The sequence below is a fragment of the Varanus komodoensis genome, unplaced genomic scaffold (assembly GCF_004798865.1).
Source record: "Varanus komodoensis strain SLA01 unplaced genomic scaffold, ASM479886v1 scaffold5, whole genome shotgun sequence".
Taxonomy (NCBI): domain Eukaryota; kingdom Metazoa; phylum Chordata; class Lepidosauria; order Squamata; family Varanidae; genus Varanus; species Varanus komodoensis.
Genome location: NW_025336087.1, coordinates 14,701,096 through 14,721,337, shown reverse-complemented (window position 1 = coordinate 14,721,337; position 20,242 = coordinate 14,701,096). Strand labels below are relative to the sequence as shown.

General features: G+C 40.0%; 1 protein-coding gene across 5 annotated transcripts; it reads left to right on the top strand.

Annotated features, from left to right (window-relative positions):
• The first annotated feature begins 96 nt into the window (after positions 1 to 96).
• Positions 97 to 17,948, top strand: MARVELD2 (MARVEL domain containing 2). 5 transcript variants are annotated; one of them, XM_044446006.1, is made up of 8 exons: positions 97 to 892; positions 1,518 to 1,620; positions 4,535 to 5,695; positions 8,058 to 8,090; positions 10,605 to 10,738; positions 11,854 to 12,025; positions 13,200 to 13,250; positions 16,595 to 17,948. In XM_044446006.1, the coding sequence occupies exons 3-8, from the start codon at positions 4,550 to 4,552 to the stop codon at positions 16,703 to 16,705; spliced, it is 1,647 nt and encodes a 548-aa protein (XP_044301941.1). In that variant the 5' UTR covers positions 97 to 892; positions 1,518 to 1,620; positions 4,535 to 4,549; the 3' UTR covers positions 16,706 to 17,948. The 5 variants fall into 5 exon arrangements, with proteins under 5 accessions (XP_044301941.1, XP_044301945.1, XP_044301944.1 ...); XM_044446010.1 differs by lacking the exons at positions 97 to 892; positions 1,518 to 1,620 and adding an exon at positions 3,042 to 3,370; XM_044446009.1 differs by lacking the exons at positions 97 to 892; positions 1,518 to 1,620 and adding an exon at positions 3,042 to 3,512.
• Positions 17,949 to 20,242: the final 2,294 nt, after the last annotated feature.

Genomic DNA, 20,242 nt, shown 5'->3' with positions numbered 1-20,242 from the left:
CTAATTCTTATAAAACAGAAGCTTATAATATGTATTTTAGATTTCAGAAGAAGATCAGTCTATGCTTTATAGACTAAATTAAAGTCTGTGTGGATTAGATGGAGTTATGGATTACTCTGAAAGAAACGAGTGGGCCTCTGCACTTGATTGTCCTGATATGTAACCTATGTTGCAAACAAGAAACTGTTAGAGCACAATATGGAGCAACAGAATGACTTCTTATAGGCAGAGCTGTCAGACAAGGGTGCATTTATCTCTCTATCTGTTCAATCTGCATGCATAATTTACCATAAGAAAAGATGGACTAGGGTCAGAGGAAGGAGGAGTGAAAATAGGCAGATAAAGTGGGAAGTTAAGATATATGATAATGCCATATTACTGGCAGACAACAGCAATGAATTGAAGCAACTCCTGATGCAAGTAAAGGAAGGTGCAAAAGCAGGACTGCAATTGGACATCAAGAAAACAGAGATCATGACTACAGAAGAATGACACAACTGCAATGTCAACAAAGCCAAAATTAATGACTTGGCTCAATTATTAATTCAAATGGAGACGGCAGCCAAGAAATTAGAAGAAGACAAAGACTTGGAAGGGCAGCAATGAAGGAACTAGAAAAGATCAAGTATAAGGCTATTTCACTGTAAACCAAGCCCAAGATTGTCCACACTATTTCTGGTCACTATCTTTAAGTGTGAAACCTGGACAGTGAAGAAAGCTGAACAGAAGAAAATCGATGCCTATGAACTATGATAGTAGAGAAGAGCTTTGTAAATACCTTGGACTGACAGAAAGATGAACAAATGGGTCCTAGATCAAATCAAGCCAGAATTTGTCCTGAAGTAAAACTGTTGGAACTAAAGCTGTCATACTTTGGGTGCATCATGAGAAGGTAAGAGTCACTGGAGAAGGCTAGGGAAAGTCAAAGGCAGAAGAAGAGGAAGATCAACTGTGAGATGGACTGATTTCATGTTTATGAGAGCTAAACAGGGCTGTATGGGCCAGGCATTCATGGGGTTGCCCAAATTGGAGGCAACTTGAAGACACAAAACAACAAATACCTTTTCCGAAGAATATTTTGGTAATGTTTCCAAGAAAATGGAGGAATCCAATATCTGCGATGTGTTGGCTGAGGGACAATAAGATTTAGATGAGGGAATGTCAAGAGGGATTGCTGTATTTCACTTCGTTGCATGTTGGGGCTGCTTCCTAAATATATTCATATTGTCCATTAATGCTGGTTAGTAGATGTTTCATGTAAGGTATAACTAAGAAAGGCCTTCTACCTAAGGCAGGTGTTTGCAATTCCTCACTTGCATGCCCTTCAAAACTCCCAGCTGTGCTTACTATCCTTATTCAAGATGTCCCTTGTGTCCTGCAGTTTCATTTCCCCTCCATTACACTTCACATTGTTTACCTGCACACATACCTCAGCAGCCCCTGTTAAGAAAGTTGGAAGGAGGAAATTGGCAGATTAGGAACTTACCCTTGCCTGTTTATCTCCTGATCTACCACAGACATTGTCATAGCTGGGGAAGGATGTACAAGCATTCAAACCTCTATGAATGGGGGCTGCAGGGAATGTTCGTTCATTGAATCCAAACCAACTATTGGAGGAAGGTAAGGTTATTTACATCTTTACATACTATATTAAACCTACTTGGGTTTGTTTTTAAAAACCTTTTCATGTTCTTCAAGTTTTAGTTTTTTAATTCTACCCACAAAAGATTTATCTCTCAATCTCCCATACATCGACTTAGCTTTGCAGGTATGTTCTCTCACATTTCCTCCTGCATCAACTGGTCCTTTTGACTTCTGAATAGAAGCACATAAACTAGACTTTTGTATAGTGCTACTGCTTTCTGCAAAGAGCTATTTTGTAGTGGAGATGCATATGAATGGATTAAGCATGTTCTCAGTAGTTGATGCTGCGTTCCAAAGATTACTTTTCTGTGTGGCTAGGAAGACTGATACCATTCTCATCCTCCTGTTTCTATATCCTTTTCCCTGCACACTCCATTAGCCCCATTTGCAATGGATTACTGATGATGTTGTATACCAGCGTGGATATATGATCTTGCCCCTACTCTTCATTCATGATTTTAAAGTACACTTACATTAGGTTATCCTTTCTGTGGCATGGGATGCTATAGATGAAAAAGATGGTCCCGATGGCTCTTATCTTACCAGTGCCCTTGACTACCCTCAGCCTCCTTTGGTCTAACAAGTTGTTGTGCCACAACATGCATCATCTCTCATCATTGGCTATGCTAGACAGGAATGATGGGAGTTGTTGCCCAGCAGCACCTGGAGAGCTATACATCTTTACTCCTTCGTAACTCAGTGTTTTCTACTTAAGTTTGAGCTTTGCCTCATCTGATTTAATGTATAACCTACAACACATGTGTTTTGAATACCATCCTATTTGCCCATTTTTGTGCTTTAGATCTATTTTCCAAACGGTAGCATAACCTCTTTATAACATGTAACATGAATGTAGAATCTGAGGTAGTCATGATGCTATTGGACTCCCATCAGCCCCAGCCAGCATGACTAAGGCACAGCTGGTTGATGTCCACAACCTCCTGCAGTGCCATAGGTATGCACCCCTTGATGTGCCTCTGTGTAAATTTTAGCAGCCCCACAGTCTTGCTACATTTTAGGCCCAGGTCTGTAACCCACCAGCTGCAAAAACAAGGGTAACTCCTAGCATCTATCACGTTGACTGCCTGCTTATATGCATTCTTTTGTGCGGGGAATTTCGATGTATTTATGTTTGCTTCAGAATCGAGACAACTGTTTTACTCTCCTAGAAATTCAATCGCAATCTTATGAGACCTCTTAGGAGTGGTAAGCCTTTTTTCCGTCCAGACCTGCACAGGATTGTGCCTTGCTCTTTTAAGATTCCCTCTCCTCACAGCGAGATACCGCACACAACCGGAGTGCGCGGGCGGAAGGCAACAGAGAGTCTCCCTGAAGCGAAACCAAGACGCCTTTCGGCCGGCAGGGGCGGCCTCAGACGAGAGTCGCTCACCTGTTTCGGGCGAGGCAGGTGGCGAAGTAGGCTGCGCCTTGCTTGGGAGGACTCGGCGCAGGACTGTGCGGGAGGGGACGCTGGTCTCCGGCCAGGCCGTCGGGGAAAGAAACCTGGCCTGGAAGGGAAGAAGGAAGCGCGGCTCTAATGCGCTGCCGCCCTCCTCCCGACATTCCCGGGACATTTCGGTTCGCTGTTCGCTCCTGAAACCACCGGGGAAGTTGCATCGAGGAAGTTGCAGTAGCGCTCCCGCCTAGAAAGCAAAGCGGCTGAGGTTGCAAAGAGGAAGGCGGCGCTTCGTCTCTCGCGCGGTTGAGGGCAGCGAGAGGGCGCGAGGTGTGGCGGCGGCGGCGAGTGGTTGCGGGGCCGGCGTGCGGTCTGGGTGGTGGCGTGTGCGGGCACTGCCCTGGAGAGGAGAGGACGGAGGAGGAAAGCGAGAAGTTAGTCGGAGTTTTTGTGGGATTCTCATCTCGGAGAGGTACATTATAATGCAATCCTCTGCGGGTTGACAGGGTCAAATCTCGTTTACTTTAAAGGGGCTTGCTCCCAGGAAACGCGCATAGGATTGCAACCTCCGGAGCACCATTTTAGGCTGACGCCCAGGTACGTGTCCGTGGGCGTCATTTTCCTTGTCTCCACTGGGTAGCAAAGTTCATGCAAAGCCCTCCTTGGTGTATGGGAAAAGGGGTGGAGTGCAGGGTTGTTTTCTTTCCTGTATAAGCATGGCTAACCGTAGGATCTATCTTTCCTATTCCTTGTCTATGTCGCCTGCTGAGTCTCTGCTCTAAAACCGTCATTGTTTTGAATATGTGTATAGCACCTACGATTTTTTCGCTTTCATTTGGACTGTAGAGGAAGTGTCGGAGGCCCTGGTTCAGATTTCAGACTCAGATCGAGGTCCTGGGCCTGTTCTAGAACAAATATTGGCAAAGAAGAGAGGGAGAGAAGTAATTGTTAGACATATATTTAAAGCCTCTTCAGAGAGCTTTCCCCAAGCTGGTGCTCTCCTGACATATTGGACTACAACACCCATAGATCTCAGCCAGCATTATGGAAGCTGCAGTCCAAGAAATGTGAAAGGTGCCATTGTGGGAAATACTAGGTTAAGGTTTCAAGCTATTTTGTAAGGCATGCCATCTGCTCTGGAACTCCTAATTCTGTGGGTCTAGTTGAGTATAGTCTTTATTTACTAAAAATACTGCCATCTCTGATAGTTTCACATATCAGACTTAACAGGACTTATTACTTTCATTAATCTTAAACTGAAAGCAATCCAAACTAGTTAAAAATCTTGAACTCCTAAAGCTGGAATGGGAATTTGTAGGGATAATATTACTTTCTTTAAAGAAATAATGTATTTTAGAGTTTTCATGCTCATCACTCACATTTAGTTTATTTTTCCATCTGTTGGTACACTCAGTCTTCTTGTTGACCCTGCTGTAGAAAACAAGCCAGAAAACCAACAGTTACCTTTAATCTTCATTTTGACTTTTGAAATAGGTGAAAAGGTCACAAATGTCCTCAAGGAATACAACCTCAGAGCGTAGACCAGGACATCATGGTCGATCTGTCCACTATGATGAAGTGTATGTGGATTCTCCTTCAGAAGAAGGTACCAAAAGGAGTTTTCAAGAGGCTGAACAGATAGTGAATGCGGATCCCTTACCTCCACCACCTCTTCCCCTTCAGCCACCCTTTGGGCCTGAATTTTACCCAAGTGACAGTGAAGAACCAGCTGAAATCTCTGATCTCAAGCCAGTGCGAAAATTCATTCCAGACTCATGGAAAAATTTCTTCAAAGGGAAAAAAGATGAACCTGAATGGCGCAAGCCAGTATCTGCAATTTCTGGTGGAGCTGAATGTTCTCCACCATCTTCTCCAACTCTTACTCCAGTGAGACCAGCCCATACATCACCTCCAAGCTCTTATCAGGATCCATATGGAGGATCCGGGGGAAGCTACAATTCACACAAAGAAGCTGAAGCCATACTTCCTCAGGATTCCTATGGCTCTCTTGGAAGGCATACTCAAACAGCTCTGACTTACAGTGAGAAAGTTGAGGCTTTTAATCTGAGATACTCTTACATGAAGTCCTGGGCAGGATTGCTCAGGATCTTGGGTGTTGTTGAACTGCTTTTGGGTGCCGCTGTATTTGCCTGCATCACAGCTTACATTCACAAGGACAATGAGTGGTACAATATGTATGGCTACTCACAGCCATATAGTTATGGGGCAAGCAGCATGTATGGAAGTTATTATTATAGTGGCCCTAAAACTCCCTTTGTTCTTGTTGTGGCAGCACTTGCTTGGATAGTGACTATTATACTTCTAGCACTTGGCATGTCAATGTATTACAGGACTATTCTTCTAGATTCCCACTGGTGGCCTCTGACTGAATTTGGAATCAATGTTGTTTTGTTTATTTTGTATATGTCTGCTGCTATTGTCTATGTAAATGATGCTAACAGAGGAGGACTTTGCTACTACCCATTATTTAACACACCACTGAATGCAGCATTTTGTCGAATAGAAGGGGGGCAGACTGCTGGAATTATCTTCTTGTTTGCAACAATGATCATTTATCTGATTGGTGCAATAGTTTGCCTAAAATTATGGAGACATGAAACTGCACGGAGGCATAGAGAGTTCATGGAACAACAGGTATGTTTTGAAGAAAATAAAGTTGTTTCTTTCCTGCATTTGATTCACAGATCTTGTTCAGTTCTACGTGTACCTGCTTATTTAGTTGAGATGCCTGCAAGTTTTGTGACTGAGGAGGAGAAAAGAGGTGTGCTCCATGGTGCCTACATGCCTCTTCCTGCATCAATTCTCATTAGGCAGCAGCCAGTATACTGCTATGTTTAAACTGGCAAAATGTGTTAATAATGAGCCAGGACGAGGCAGACAAGGATATTAAACCACACTTTGATCTTGGCCTAAGAACCTGGTTTGTTCTGATTCAAGTAACAACAGGACATAATGGGAAACCATAGTTAACCCAGAAAGTATTGAATTATGGCATGCCAGTAAATGAGGAAAAGGAAGAAGTGATGCAAGGATGGTGCATACAGGCATAAGAAAGTTACATCACTAAAACAAGGATCTGATCTAAAGCCTTTGGAGCTGAACAAAGTCTCTTAACCTCGACAGTTTTTTGCATAAATCTTGGAAGTGAAAAGGTATGCATTCATGGGTTTTACTAGTTGAAGAACTGATCTCTGGTAATTTTTTTCTCTTAGTACAACAAGAACTTGAATAATGGACATGATTTTACCACTCTGAAATCCATGCATGTGATGTCTGGGTACACATTTAATCAACCATTTTACTGTTGGTATACTTGCAACAATTAGAATGCTTAGAAGATTGGTTGTCTTTTTGAGGATTCACCTCTTTCTGCTTTAGACAGTTTATAGTATGTTTTGCAGACAGGTTCCTCATCTTCACTTTTCCTAAAGATCCAGAATTGTTGTGTCAAGCTTCAAGAAAGATGAGGAGGGGCAGAGAAGACCCTCCTACCTTTCCAAAAGCTACAGTGTCACAGCAGATCACCAATGGAGCTCTTAATAATGGAATGGAAAATGTCTTATATTTTCCACTATCTGGATTTAGAGAGAAGCACAAAACCTGTGTTTTTTCCAACTAACTCTCACCTCTGAACCCCCATCCCCTGTTTTGTTCTAAACTTATGTCAGGATGAATTTTAAAAGAGGAATGTATTGGTGTGCTCTCCTCTCCCTAATTGAGTAGAGGAAAGCAAAGAAAGGAGAGTTTTCCAAACCAAAGTAAATAAATACAAGAGTCATGACAGTTGAGTTATTTAACACTAGTATTTTTGTCACTCTGTTTTTTGTAAACAAGTTCTTGGAAGTTTTCACTAACAGAAAAATAGCCCTCAGGTATGGTGTTTTAAACAGTGAGTACCCAAATACAAACTGCTTGTATAGCATTTTTCCAGGCAATAAGTTGTCCTATACCAACTGCTTTTTAGTACCTTACTGGTTGTTTCACTTTACAGAATAATTCCCTAAGTTGGAGGATGTGATTGGTGCATATTTAGTGCCTTTTCAAACATGTAATTTCATCTTTGTAACAGCACTCATGTTGATTCTATCAAGTGTTTGCTGGCTCAATAGAAGTGCAGTGAATTTGCTCTTTAAAAAAGTGTTATGACAGATCCAGATTTTTTCACATACCTTTGTGTAGACCAGATATAAATTAGTCAGCGCAGCTAGATAATGCAAAAAATATATTCTTATAATACATTCCTAAATTTAGCAAATAGAATAAATCAATTCTTTGCTTTAGTTGCAGTTCCAGTTATATACACTTACGGCTAAATATCCAGCAGGTAATTGTGCTAGTCTTCTTGTGGTGAAACTGCCTTTGGGTGTCATGTAAATGAACCTTTTGGACTTAAGCCTTCTCACAATTTTGTCTCAGGAGTATTTTCTGAAGCATTGTTACAGAAATAGTAATTTGCTAGTGTAGCAGCTCTAATTTTATTGCTGGACCTGCATAACATTTGAATCAATTTGAAGTGATATAAGTTGTGGCAACACACTAGTCAGCATTTGTTGTTAGCCATCAGAAATACTCCTGCAACAGCAGAGAGGAGCATTTTTAAGCCCGATGCTATCCAGATGTTACTGGCTACAATTTCCAGGATTCATAACCATTGGCTAGGACTGAAGAAAGCTGAAGACAGGTAGCTATAGATAATTATACAATGTTGTGGTGATGAAATGAAACAGTAGTAGTTTTGCTAAGTAATATTATTTGTAACAGCCAAAATGTTACTTTTTAGAAAGTGGGTATTTTCAGGATTCTGAAAGACATTTAATGCTTTTACTATCATATTTTGCACTTGTGTGCTAGGACTAAAAAATTGCATGATTTCTCCTCTGCCATTCGTAAATACTAAGCATGAACTCACTATTGTCACTTAGTAAAATGCTTTATTTTAAGGCTTTTGCAGCCTGTATTTGTATGATGAAAGTTTCTATTTTTGTTTCTTTATTAGATGAAGACCCAATCATCCACACCAAAAATAATGGTAAGAAAAAAGCATGTATTTGCTATATCTATATCACTGAGTGCTTAACCAAGGTCTGGGCTACCTTATTTTTTTTTTTAATGGCATACTATGGGAGGAAGTTAATATTTCTAGGACTGCTTCTGTGGCTACTGATGCTTTACAAATATTTCCGGACAGGTCCATAAATGTTTGCTTTGCTTGCTCCTTCTACCAACCACCTTAGGATGGTTTCTCTTTTGAATGGTTTTTGCAGGGAATGAAACAATGTTTGCCTCTTGAAAAGGTTGAATGGGAAGGGGGCTCTGAGGGAGAGACATTCATTAGAGGGGAGAAGGATAACCTCTATTGGCAAGTGAATCTGTGGGATTCTGGCCCAGTTTATTGGTGAACTGATTGACTATTGTGGATAGAAATGTTGATCAGTGGGAACTCTTTTCCCTGATTGTTTATTTTAGCACCTGTGTAATACATTGGGGTGATAAGCAGACTTTGTAGAAAGTTATAGAAACATTTGTGGTATTATTCTGGAGTTGTTGGTTGTTGTATGTTCATGAACATTTCTATTATAACTGAAAGAACTGTGGCAGCCTTTCACATAAATATAAAGGGTGTGCTGCCTTCCATTCTAATGCTGTGTATTGGACTTTGGCATTTTGTGGCTGTTAATGATTCAGCTGTAACACTGTAAATGTTGTTACTCAGCATGTGGCCATCATGCACTTCTTGCATGGCTGCATGGATAAAGTCATGCTGGGGCTCTAGCAGTACAGGTTCTCTGGTTTGTGGTGTTTAGGGATTTTCTTGGGTGTCTTTGTCTGATATTTTAACTATGTGTCTAATTATTTACCACTCTTTCTACAAGGTTAAGCATGTTTTGCTTAGATCCTACATAAAACCTCTGCATAGACACCATCCCACAGAGTACAAAAATAATTGTTAGTCCTAAAGAAATTTTCAGTATGCCAGTAACATTTTTATAAAATGTCTGTTTTATTCATATTGCTTATCTTTACATGTGTGATAAAACCCTCATTGAAATACGGAACCGCAGGTTCACTTCCTATAGCTGCTTATTATAAAGATGAGGACAGTGAGGGCTATGCTAAATGAATCTTTACGTTATGTATAGAGTTGTTGTATTAGTGCTACATTTGCTGATTACTTCATCATGAAATTGATGGTTTATAAAGCATTTTGAATATATAACAGGTTTTGGTGTCCTGCCAAAAGTTTTAAAAATCTAGCTGGTTTTCTATCTAGGCTTGACCTCATTATCATTATCATCATCATTACTACTATTATTACAAGGAACCCAAGGTGGTTTACAAGGTTCTTCTTTCCATTTTATCCTCACAATAACAATCTTGTGAGGTAGGTTAGGCCGAAAGTCTCTGACTGAATCACAATCACTCAGCAAACTTCATGGCTTAGTGTGGTCTATAACCTAGATTTCCTAATTCCAGTCCAGCACTCTATCCACTAAGGCACCATAGATGCAAAACAGTTTTTTTTTACAGCAGATCATTGACCACAGCTGGGAATGGGGTGTGCAGGGAGTGAAATAGTTTCAGACTTCCCAATATATCACTTCCCTGATTTTGAGAAAGACAGAACAATTCAAAGAGAATTGTTGCGCTGCTCATCACAAACCCTGGCATTCCTATTTATTTATTTATTAATTAAAACATTTCTATGCCGCCCCATTCGCCGAAGCCTTGGGGCGGCTCACAACATTAGGTTAAAATACAAGAAAAAACAATATAAAATAAGTCACCCTGGCCAGATAAAATAATCAAATAATATTAACAATTAAAATGATGCTTAAATAAAAAGGTCTTCGCCTGGCGCCGTAAAACAAATAACAACAGCGCCAGGCGGACCTCTCTGGGGAGCGCATTCCATAGATTGGGCGCCACCGCAGAGAAAGTCCTCCTCCGAATACCTACCCTCCTAATTTCCTTCATGGAGGGTTCCCGGAGAAGGGCCTCTCCCGCAGATCTCAAGGGGCGGGCGGGCATATATGGATGTAAGCGCTCCTTCAGGTAACCAGGGCCCAAGCTGTTTAGGGCTTTATAGGTCATCACCAACACCTTGAATTGGGCCCGGACTTCAATGGGAAGCCAGTGAAGCTGACGGAGGACTGGAGTCATGTGAACATAACGCCCAGTTCCCGCCAGCAGCCTATTTTGAACCAATTGAAGTATCCGGACCGTCTTCAAGGGTAGCCCCACGTACAGCGCGTTACAGAAGTCAAGGCGGGAAGTCACCAGCGCGCTTGTCACTGTCGCCAGGCAGTCGTACTCCAGGTAGGGGCGCAGCTGATGAATCAGCCGAAGCTGAAGGAAAGCGCTCCTCGCCACCGCTGTCACCTGAGCTTCCAATGAAAGCTCCAGGTCGAGGAGCACTCCCAAGCTGCGGACCTTGTCCCTAAGAGGGCGTGCAACCCCTTTCAGGACTATGGTAAATATGCTAAGCAATGTATTATTTGAAGTTGGTTGTGTTAAAACTGACCATTCTATCTATTTTATGTAGTATGAAAAAGACAGCCCCAAAGTAGCAATCAGCCCAAAGACATTGAAACCTGTGGAAATGAAACCTGAACTAATCAATGGCTACATACCAGCAGGACATATCCCTAAACCCATAGTGATGCCAGACTATTTAGCGTGAGTATCTTTCTTCAACACCTACTGTGATGCTTGGTTTCTGAATGATAATTCCATTGTATGCATCTTAAAAATCTGCCAAGAGACATATTTTACCTCACTTTAGTTCTCTTAACTGTCCAGTGTATTTTGCTCATGCATGCTTCTTGCTGATTTTAATTTTTGGTTATGAGTGAGTGGGTTTAGCATGCTAATTCAGTGCAACTCAAATTAAGAAATTTTTGTGTTTGTTCTAGTTTTCTGTATAAGCTGTAAAGCATCCCCAATATACCATACAAAGTAGGCTTCTTAATGGGTTCAAATCGAGAATGTATATTTCTGTTTAGATTTTGAGTCTGAATCACCAGGGATTAAGTATTTGGGAAATAACAATACTTGAAATTTCACCAGTGAACATGATCTGATCCAGTGGATGAACCTGATCTGATCCCAATGGTGGGATGTATAAGTGGTCTGGGTAGTATGTGGGCTTTTCAAGGCAATTGCTAAGAATTCTTTCTACCCCATATCTCCTGCAACTGTAACGTGCTGTTTATTGCCAACCTGCCATGGATTATGGATCTGTGACCTGACATGCTTGTAGTAACTTGTTTAACTTTTAAAGAAATTGCTTGTGTTTTAAAGCCATAGCAATACAATATACTCTCAACAGCACTACTTCAGTTTTAATGCCTATAAAGCTTACTGTAAATGATAAATATAATATCAAAATAGCTGTAAATATACAAATGTCTTTCATTTTTTATCATGGTGAAACCCAGGTTCCTTGATAGCATTTGAGGGAGGCAAGATAGGAAAAATGAGAACCACTGATGTTCCTTCTTTTTAATACACAGTCCTATGTGCATTAATCCATGGCCCAGGTCAAGCTCAGAAATGCAATGCAATGACTTGGACAACTGCCCAAATGATTTGATGAAATGAAGCAAATTATGCTTTCTCCAATGGTGTGGGAAATTGTCAATCAGCTTGATCGATGCACTCTTTTCCAATCTGAGTATAGCAATTTTTTATGCAGTATTTTTAATATTTGGCAGTTTTTCAGAACTCTAACACATACATTTGCATTGATAGACAGTTAATATTACACTATTGATTATAATCTTTTTTTACAGAAAGTACCCAGCAATTCGTACAAATGAAGAAAGGGACCGCTATAAAGCTGTTTTTAATGATCAGTTTTCTGAATATAAAGAGCTTTCTGCTGAGGTTCAGGCTGTCTTAAAGAAATTTGATGAACTAGATGCACTGATGAGGAAGCTGCCTCAGCATCCCGGAAACACTCTTGTGAGTAGCTCATTGAATATGAATTTAAAACTTTTACTTATAGGGTTTTTCTAGACAAGGCTTTCATGATGGCATCATAAGACCTATAAAGCCCTCAACGGCTTGGGCCCTGGGTATCTAAAGGAACGCTTGCATCCATATATGCCCTTCCGCCCCTTGAGATCAGCAACAGATGCCCTTCTCCGGGAACCCTCTGTGAATGATATTAGGGGGGTGAGTACCCGGAGGAGGGCCTTCTCTGTGGTGGCGCCCCACCTATGGAATGCGCTCCCCAGAGAGGTCCACCTGGTGCCGTCGTCATTTCCTTTTCGGCGCCAGGCTAAGACCTTTTTATTTAAAACTTATGTTAAGTGTTAATTTATTATGTAGGATTTAAAAAATTGTTAAGCCGAGATGCACCGGGTTTTAATATTTTTAGTGTATAACTTTGTTTTTGCATAATTTTGTATGTTTTTGTTTTTGTTGTGAGCCGCCCCGAGGCTTTGTTGCGATGGGGGCAGCATAGAAATGTTTTAAATGAATAAATAAGTAAAATATTGTTCATATTATCAGAACTTTACAGAAGGTCCAGACATTGTCTTCCTCTTTTAATCTTATCTTTTCCTCCTGCTTCTTCCACTTTTTTTCTTACTGAAAAAGATCAGTTAAGGGTGACTACTATGCAGTGCCTTTGTATTGTTCGTGCTAGGACTTCTCTGTCCGAAAGCACCCATAAACAGATTCAGCTGTGGGTACAAGGAAGTGGGACAGTGGCCTACCTCATTTGGATTATCATTTACTTTTTAGAAGTCCAGGGGCATTAGGCTTGTTGCCACAGACCACTGCTTGTGGGAAGAGGAGAAGAAAACTGCTAGCAGCTAGCTAACAGTTACTGTTAGTAGCCTTTGCATGCTACCTGTCCGCCTGCCTTCCCTTCAAAATCAGAAGGGCCACAGTGTTTTCACAGTGAAACAGTAATATTTGGTATGGGCATAGCCTAGTTGTGATAGGCTGTGCCATTTGGGTGGCCCCAACCAGTTTCAGCCCAGTGACAAGGGGGCTCCTTTGGGATGATACTCAAGATTGAACTACTGCCAGACTAACATTTTTGAAACAGAAAAACATGACTAGAAATATGTAGTGAATAGAAGAGCCATAAGATTTTAAAGGTGCTTGATTTTTTTCCCCTTTCCAGGAACATGAGAGAATTGCAAATGTTTTGCTTCAGTATAAAAAGAAGAAAAATGTAAGTGTTATATTCATTTGTTAGTATCACTAATATGTATGGTATTTATAGAATAATGGGAAGTAGAAAGGGTGCTGCTCTGGTTTGATTAGAGTGTAAACTTTGATGCAAGGAAATTGAAGGTAGAGAGGTAGGGATGCTGAAGAGGAAGAATATATGTCAGTTTTGTTGCATTTAGGTAGAGTTACTTTGGGAGTGGGCTGAGGATTGTTATGCAAGAGGCTCACAGGAAAAAGTGAGTTGTGGGGGTGGCTTTGAAGGAAAGGGACAGAAAAATGCTATCATGGAGACACTTCAGCAACATGGACTACTAAGAGAAAATGGTGAGGTTTTATTCAGATGCAACTGTTCATTCGTAATGTGATAAGTTAATAGAAATGTATGTATCTAAAAGATTAAAGAAGGTCATATTAATTACATTTGACCTATACCTTGTTTTAACCAAGTCATGAATGGACAGGCTATAATGACTGGTTTTCACATATTTCAGAATGTTGAGTGTAATTATCTGAAGTATTCAATTTACAGCCCACAGATACTGTGTGAGGTTCACAGAGAGGAAATACTAGCTTTACTCCCCATTCCATTCATTTTTTAAAATCTGAAGTCTGTATTATGTAGCCTGATTTGGAATTACATGGTTATCAACAACAGGCTTTGACTAAAATCTTAATTATGAAAAAGAGGTGGTTCAATACCATTGTGCCTTCATTTTTATAGCTTTAAAATGAATGTTTGTGTACATTTTCCAAAGAATATTTTCATTTATTTAAGTGTGGTTTTACATAGATCTCTTTTATTTAGTTAATAAAGCTGTTAACTGTACTACTATAATGTGCATGATCCAAATATGCCAAACAAATTTAACCAATAATCCATACCAAACAGGTAAAAAGAAAAATATATCCAATTAAGCTGATCCATGACACAGCAATTTATTGTGGATTAATTAACCATTAGCCCTGGTACATGCAAGGCACATGTGGCTTCTCTTTTCGATATGCAACCTCTGATCAGGGGTTGTGAGGAGTTGTGCAAAGCCAGCCATTGGGGTTTAAACAACCACCTCTTAATCCTTCTACTAATTAAAGATTGGTTTACTCCTGGTGGCTAGGTTTGCATAATATTGTGTAAACAACCCAGACAGCTTTGTCTGTGGGGTGGTATAGAAATGAAATACTATTACTGCTAATAACAGCAACAATAATATGCTGTGATCATCCTGATCAAGGGTTGAATAATCAGAATAGTGACCACAGATGCCCTGCACATATCAGGACTAATTGCAGGTTATGTATTCCATAATAACTTGGTGCGTCAAGCTACCCTAGTCTATCAAGGAACTACTTCTATTAGCAAATCCTGGAGGGGTGCGTAATGAGGACATCCTTCAGTCTGAAGAAGATGGGGAGAAAGGCTGATGATGCAGAGATGCAGAATACAGTTCCTTTGTGTGATATTATATTCCTCTCAGAATGGGGGCACAAGGCATCAGCTTTGGGGGCTGTCCCAAAAATAGGCCAGCACCCTCAAGCTAATCTACAGTTTCAAGCTGTTGCCTGAGAGTAGGACATCCAAAGAACAGGAGACTGTTGCCGAGCTAACCCAGGAGTAAGCCTCTGTGGCAGGAGCAGGTGTGAACATTGGGCCACAGCACTGTTCTGGGCCAGGCAGCTCTCCAACAGAAGAGCTACAATCCCTCTGTCAGCTGTGCCAAAGTGGGACAGCCATCAGCCATGTTCTGTAGCTAGCCATTGGCAAGAGCATCAGCAGCCCTTTTTGCCAAGTGGCTCACTTATTCTAGGGCTTCAGCCACAGTGGGTTTTGTTGTCTGAGTCTAGACAACACAGCAACCGATTGGCAGGAAGAAATCCTGGTTGTGCCTTATCCTGGTTCACAACCAAGGATAAGTCACACCCAATAACAAACAATAAGCAAAACAGCCACCAGCAATGAACCCAGTTGATATGTAATGTGTAACACTGAAATTCAGTATAATCAAAAAGATAGATATTTAGTCCAGAGGGAATTGAAATGCAAAAAGCTACAGGCAGTGATAAATATTTAAACATTCTGCATTCACAAAACAATGTTAGGTGATAACAGAGGACATGAGCACATGGTGAGCACAGGGAATTGGTATTCGTTTTTGAAATTCAAGAATGATCACTTTAAGGTCAGAAGTTGTGCAACTGCCATTCTTGCTCACCTGTCTGAGTTATTGTTTTGATCTTCTGAATCAGAACTGCTTCTCTTTTCACAAACCAGTTGATGCTTTTTCTTACATAAAAATACTGACTTCCTTTGAATTTGAATGATGTTACTCAGCAGTTTTCCATGTAGCCTTCATATCCAAATTCATTGTATCCCAACTCTATTTACCTCTGTTCACCATAAACACGGTTATTGGACCTAATAATGCTGCCCCTAATATCAGGAATTCATGCCCCAGCTAGGCTTCCAGTATATTACATGGCAGGGGTGGCCAGACTTGCTCAGAGGAAGAGCCGGAGAGGGTAAATGTCAGATGCCTGAGAGGTGCAAGCAGGTGCCCACTGGCAGCGAACAACAGGCAGGCAGCTGCGGGCAGTGGCTCTGGGTGGCAAGCAGCAAGTGGGTGCCAAACTACAAAATAAACTGCATGCAGCTCCTGAGCCTCAGTTGGGTCACCCGCTATATGCTGTTATTTGCCAGCAATGCCCTGCTGAGAAGCAGGTCAGTATCTAACTGAAGGAACAGATGGACACAAACCTCAGATCAGGAATGGCAGTTCTCAAAAACTAGTGAGAGAATATTTCAACCTTCTAGAACACTGTCTGACCTTCCAGGAAACTGTCTGAATGGCCTTAAGGTAGCTTTTCTTGAACAATTATCAACAATTAATCAAGAAATTCAATGCTTTGTGTTGTGGGCAGAGTAAGGCAAAGGAGGTCCAAAATCATAGTTCACTGCTTGATGAGTTCACCTTTGCAATGATGTCTGTGTCAGTGTCTAGCATTTTGCATTTCAGTTTCCTATAACATTGCATCCTCTACACCCAGCAATGAATATATAAATTTGCCAATTTGAGATTAACAGTTCTTGCATCTTAGGAAATGTGAGAAGCTTATGCAAAGATAAATTGATTTATCTTGAAGATGCCACAAGATTGCTATTTTATACATGACCGTAACAATCCGTTTTTCTTTTAATCATTTAATAGTAAATTGGCCTTTGCCAGAATTTTGCCAATAAAGTTCATGCTGCAATTAATCATAAAAGTTATCTACCCTTCTTAACTTAACCCATTAACACCTAAAGCCTACACAGAATAAGATTTGCTTTTTAAATTTCTCTCATTGCAGGATCCCACATTTCTGGAGAAAAAGGAACGATGTGAATATCTAAAGAACAAACTTTCTCACATAAAACAAAGAATCCAGGAATATGATAAAGTTATGAATTGGAATGCTTAGAGTGCCTCTAAGTTTACCTACAAGTTTTTTGCCCAATTTTTCTATTTATTTATTTTCACAACAGTATAAACATTCTAATGTGAAACAGATTAGTACTTCAGTCATTGTCAGTCGCTATTTAAATCTTGTACATTTATGAAAAGTCTTGCATACTTGAACATACACAATCTTACTCAACAATTTCCCCATAAGTCCTACATATTCAAATTAAAGAATGTTGGAAGTGTAGTACCTGTAAATCTAGGCAAAAATCTTAGTAATTATGTTTAGCTTTCAGTTTCTTTATTAGAATAAATTGATCAGCATGCAGTAATGACAAAGCCAATCAAGCTCCATCTAATTTTGTTGCATCCCACAAAAAATTCTGAGTGATGCAAATGCCATTTGTCCTGAATTTTAAAATAACTGTCATTCTCATGTATCATTTGTTAGCAGCAAATTTGTCAGGGACAAGTTTTCTGAATTTTGTGTGGACCATCTGGATGGTGGTGGTAACCAGCCTTCACAATCTGATCCTGAGTTCATAAAAGGAGTAGAATGCAAAAACAAACTTATATCTAGTCTAAAACACAACAGATGAACTTTAAAAACATGGTAAGACAATAGTTTTATTGCAGAAGCATCCCAATTTCATGCAATGCTAAGATATTTTGAGTATTAATATTTAGAACAGTAATTGGTGTCTACTTTCTGATGAAAAACATTTATACTCAAAATGACAGACATGAAAATGGAGCACTACTGAAAATAAAGCAGATTTGTTCTTTGCCACTTGGTGCTGCCTTCCTTTCCTGCTGACATGTATGTACTAGGGAACTGCTGGTGCAGCCACTTGTCAGGTGGTGGACAATTTAAAGCTTTCTCTCTTTGGAGGAAAAGGATTACTGTGAACAGTAGACACCTGTCCACACTGTGTCTTAAGATTAACATTTGCAATGATATGTTCTCATCCCATGACCTTTTTGATATAAGACTTTTAGCCTAAGACAACCAAATGCTGACCTTTGTACTGCCTTTACAAAACATCTTGACTAGTTAGAGGAACTGAAAGTGTTAGTCACTTTCTCTTTGTTTATAAAAGCACAATTGAATCATATTATGAGCCTTTATTGTAAAATGGTATTTTTACAGTCTGTAAACAAATTATAATTCAGAACTTCTTGTCTAAACCCTTCAACAAGAGACCATATTATCTTTCAATTATGTATTTTGTTGAAATTTTATATATTTTAATAGAAGCTGTATCCTGCAGCATTATTGTATAACTTGCATTGTTATATTCTTATTTTTTAAGCACTGAAGTTGTCAAAAATAAAGGAAAATAAATTGTAGAATGGTGTGTGTTCTATTTAACATTTTAAGAACTTTATTCTCGTTGCAATTGAAGGTATTGGTCCTAGGCTTCCCAAAGGCTGGGCTCCTGCTGAGCCCCCCTTGCAGCTGGAACAGAAGGAACCACACCAACTGTATCTTTATGGCTCAGAGAGGACAAAAAGGGGGGTCTTGTGAAGCAGGGAGCGGAGCAGGCTAAGATGATTGCTGCTGCTGTGGCCTACATTTTTGGCCAATAGTAAAGATCACTGCCACACCTCCCTCTGTGCACTGACTGTGTGTAAGCCTCAGAGTTCAGAGGTTTGTATGCATTACCATGGAGTATTCTGGATTGCGCCCTAAGTTTATACATGATCATTATATTTGGTTGCCAAATGCCACCATTACGTGCAAACCAGGTCTATTGGAGAAGCCTTCTTGGAGCCACATCACTGACATATATTGCACTTGTGATGAGCTCTTTCTCACACATACTGTCAAGCCAGGTATCCCTAGCTTATACCTGTATATTCGATTACTTTTTGCCTAAATTCAGAATTGTGGGCTTATCCCTGTTAAATTTCATTCTGTTACTTTCTGCCCAGTATTTTAGCCTATCAAAGTAATTTTCAATTTTGTTTCAGTCCATTAGGTTCTGCAAAAATATTGCCAGAATAACTATGTGAACAGATCTGGCAATCCGTGTTTGTCTCTGTTGTGAAGACTGGTGTGTTCATGAGTATTCTTTCCAAGCTAAGCAGCTGTCTATAATCAAGTACAGGCCTACCATCCGAAGCCTCTGAGAGGAAAATGTCACTGTCCAGGATGGATTGTTGATCACTGATGATATGCTTGAGTAAATTATAGTTGATAATAAGGTGTATTCTGTAGTACGTGAGACTGGAGTGGGTATTGTAAACAGTGAAGCAATTGGACTGCAGAAAATACAGAAGGTAATAATTGCCTTATTTGCCACATGCAGTGAAAGAAATTTTAATATTTTGATGAGCTTTGCAAAAAACAAAATCCTAGCTCTTCATACTTCTGGTATCTGAAAATAAATGTGATTGTGATTGGAGTGGCAATCTTAAACACACTTAGTAGGGAGGAACTCCCATTGCACACAGTGTAAACCTGTTTGAACTATAAATGAAGGGAAATAAGCACTTAATTGCATTCTGAAACTATTTTTAATATGCTTAGGATTACTAAGCAGAATTATGAAAAATTGCTTTTTCAAAAACCAAGCCATGCAGAATTTCACTGACTTGATTTCCAAGGCTGAAAGAGTCATCTTTTGAATGCCGAATAAACATGTTGATATCCTTGAGAATAATATCAGATTGTTTCATAGTGATAAATAGGAAAAAGCTGCTTAATGGAAATACAGCAAATTCTGGCAAAATACAGATTGCAAAAATGTTTCCATGTTCAGTTTCTGAGGATACCCTTAAGTTCATAAGGTAGCCACTTTTACATCAGGGAACAAATGATAGATTTCTGTAAAATTCAATTTTCTAATTTATAGGTAGGTGCAAATTTAGAAATTACTTATAGCTTCAGTAAAAATACTGGGCAGCATTGGATGCCACTGCATCTCTGCTTGTTCTCTTGTTCCCATAAGGTCAACTGCTAATGCAACATGAAGCTAGTACATCCTGCATCATTCCCAGAAATTAGCCAAAACTCTGGTTTCCAGAATAGATTGGGTCAGTGCAAACATTTTGGCTCATTTCTGGTTGCTTCAAAAACTGTAACTGGACTTTTACTGGACTTTTGTCGTGCCCCATTAGCCATGAGGATCCCTGGTTGTGTTACAAACAAGGAAATACACAAGAATACAATTAAAAAAATAACTGTTAGCTTCTTGTTGCCCGCTATATCTCACTATGGTAAGGAAGATTGTGACTTGTATGCATGCTCAATCTGCTGTCCAGGAACAAACACTTGGAAAGAAACTTCAAGCTGCCTGCACATTATCATTACGGTTCCTCACCTTTAAACTGGGTCTGCATCGGAAAATCCATTAAACAGAGCAAAGGAGGGCAACCTCCAGCCTATGGACTTAATCTGGCCTGCACTAGAACCCAACCTAGCCAACAGAGGGCCAAGCTTGTTCTGCTGGTTCTTTCTGAAGCCCTGCCCATCAAAGAGTCACAATTAGAAATTCCTGCACACCACTTTACTCTGCAAGCAACTCTGTGAGCAACCTTACAATATTAATTG